General features: G+C 53.1%; 1 protein-coding gene across 1 annotated transcript in view; it reads left to right on the plus strand.

The window, feature by feature from the left end:
- The window catches only part of G6pd (glucose-6-phosphate dehydrogenase), a 21883-nt gene that overhangs the window by 17274 nt on the left and 3958 nt on the right, over positions 1 to 651 (plus strand). Inside the window, exons 7-8 of the mRNA XM_013354998.2 lie at positions 3 to 96; positions 229 to 647. Of these exons, the coding sequence (XP_013210452.1) occupies positions 3 to 96; positions 229 to 647 (513 nt within the window). The remainder of the gene's footprint in view (positions 1 to 2; positions 97 to 228; positions 648 to 651) is intronic.

Here is a 651-nt window from a genome sequence, read left to right on the forward strand (position 1 = left end):
AGGGATGTTATGCAGAACCACCTCCTACAGATGTTGTGTCTGGTGGCCATGGAAAAGCCTGCCTCCACAGATTCAGATGATGTCCGTGATGAGAAGGTAGGTAGAGAGGCATGTCCACCAGGTCCCCAGCAGTTATATCCCATGGCAGGCCACTCTATGACAAGGCACTGGGCTCATGTCCATTTCCCTACAACTGAGGGGCCCATTCTGCATTGGTTTGTCTCCCAGGTCAAAGTGTTGAAATGTATCTCAGAGGTGGAGACCAACAATGTTGTCCTTGGCCAGTATGTGGGGAACCCCAATGGAGAAGGAGAAGCAACCAATGGGTACTTAGATGATCCCACAGTGCCCCGTGGGTCCACCACTGCCACCTTTGCAGCAGCTGTCCTCTATGTGGAGAACGAGCGGTGGGATGGGGTACCGTTCATCCTGCGCTGTGGCAAAGCTCTGAATGAGCGTAAGGCTGAGGTGAGACTGCAGTTCCGCGATGTGGCAGGCGACATCTTCCACCAGCAGTGCAAGCGTAACGAGCTGGTGATCCGTGTGCAGCCCAATGAGGCTGTATACACCAAGATGATGACCAAGAAGCCTGGCATGTTCTTCAACCCTGAGGAATCAGAGCTGGACTTGACCTATGGCAACAGATACAAG

Source organism: Microtus ochrogaster, unplaced genomic scaffold, assembly GCF_000317375.1.
Source record: "Microtus ochrogaster isolate Prairie Vole_2 unplaced genomic scaffold, MicOch1.0 UNK85, whole genome shotgun sequence".
Taxonomy (NCBI): Eukaryota; Metazoa; Chordata; class Mammalia; order Rodentia; family Cricetidae; genus Microtus; species Microtus ochrogaster.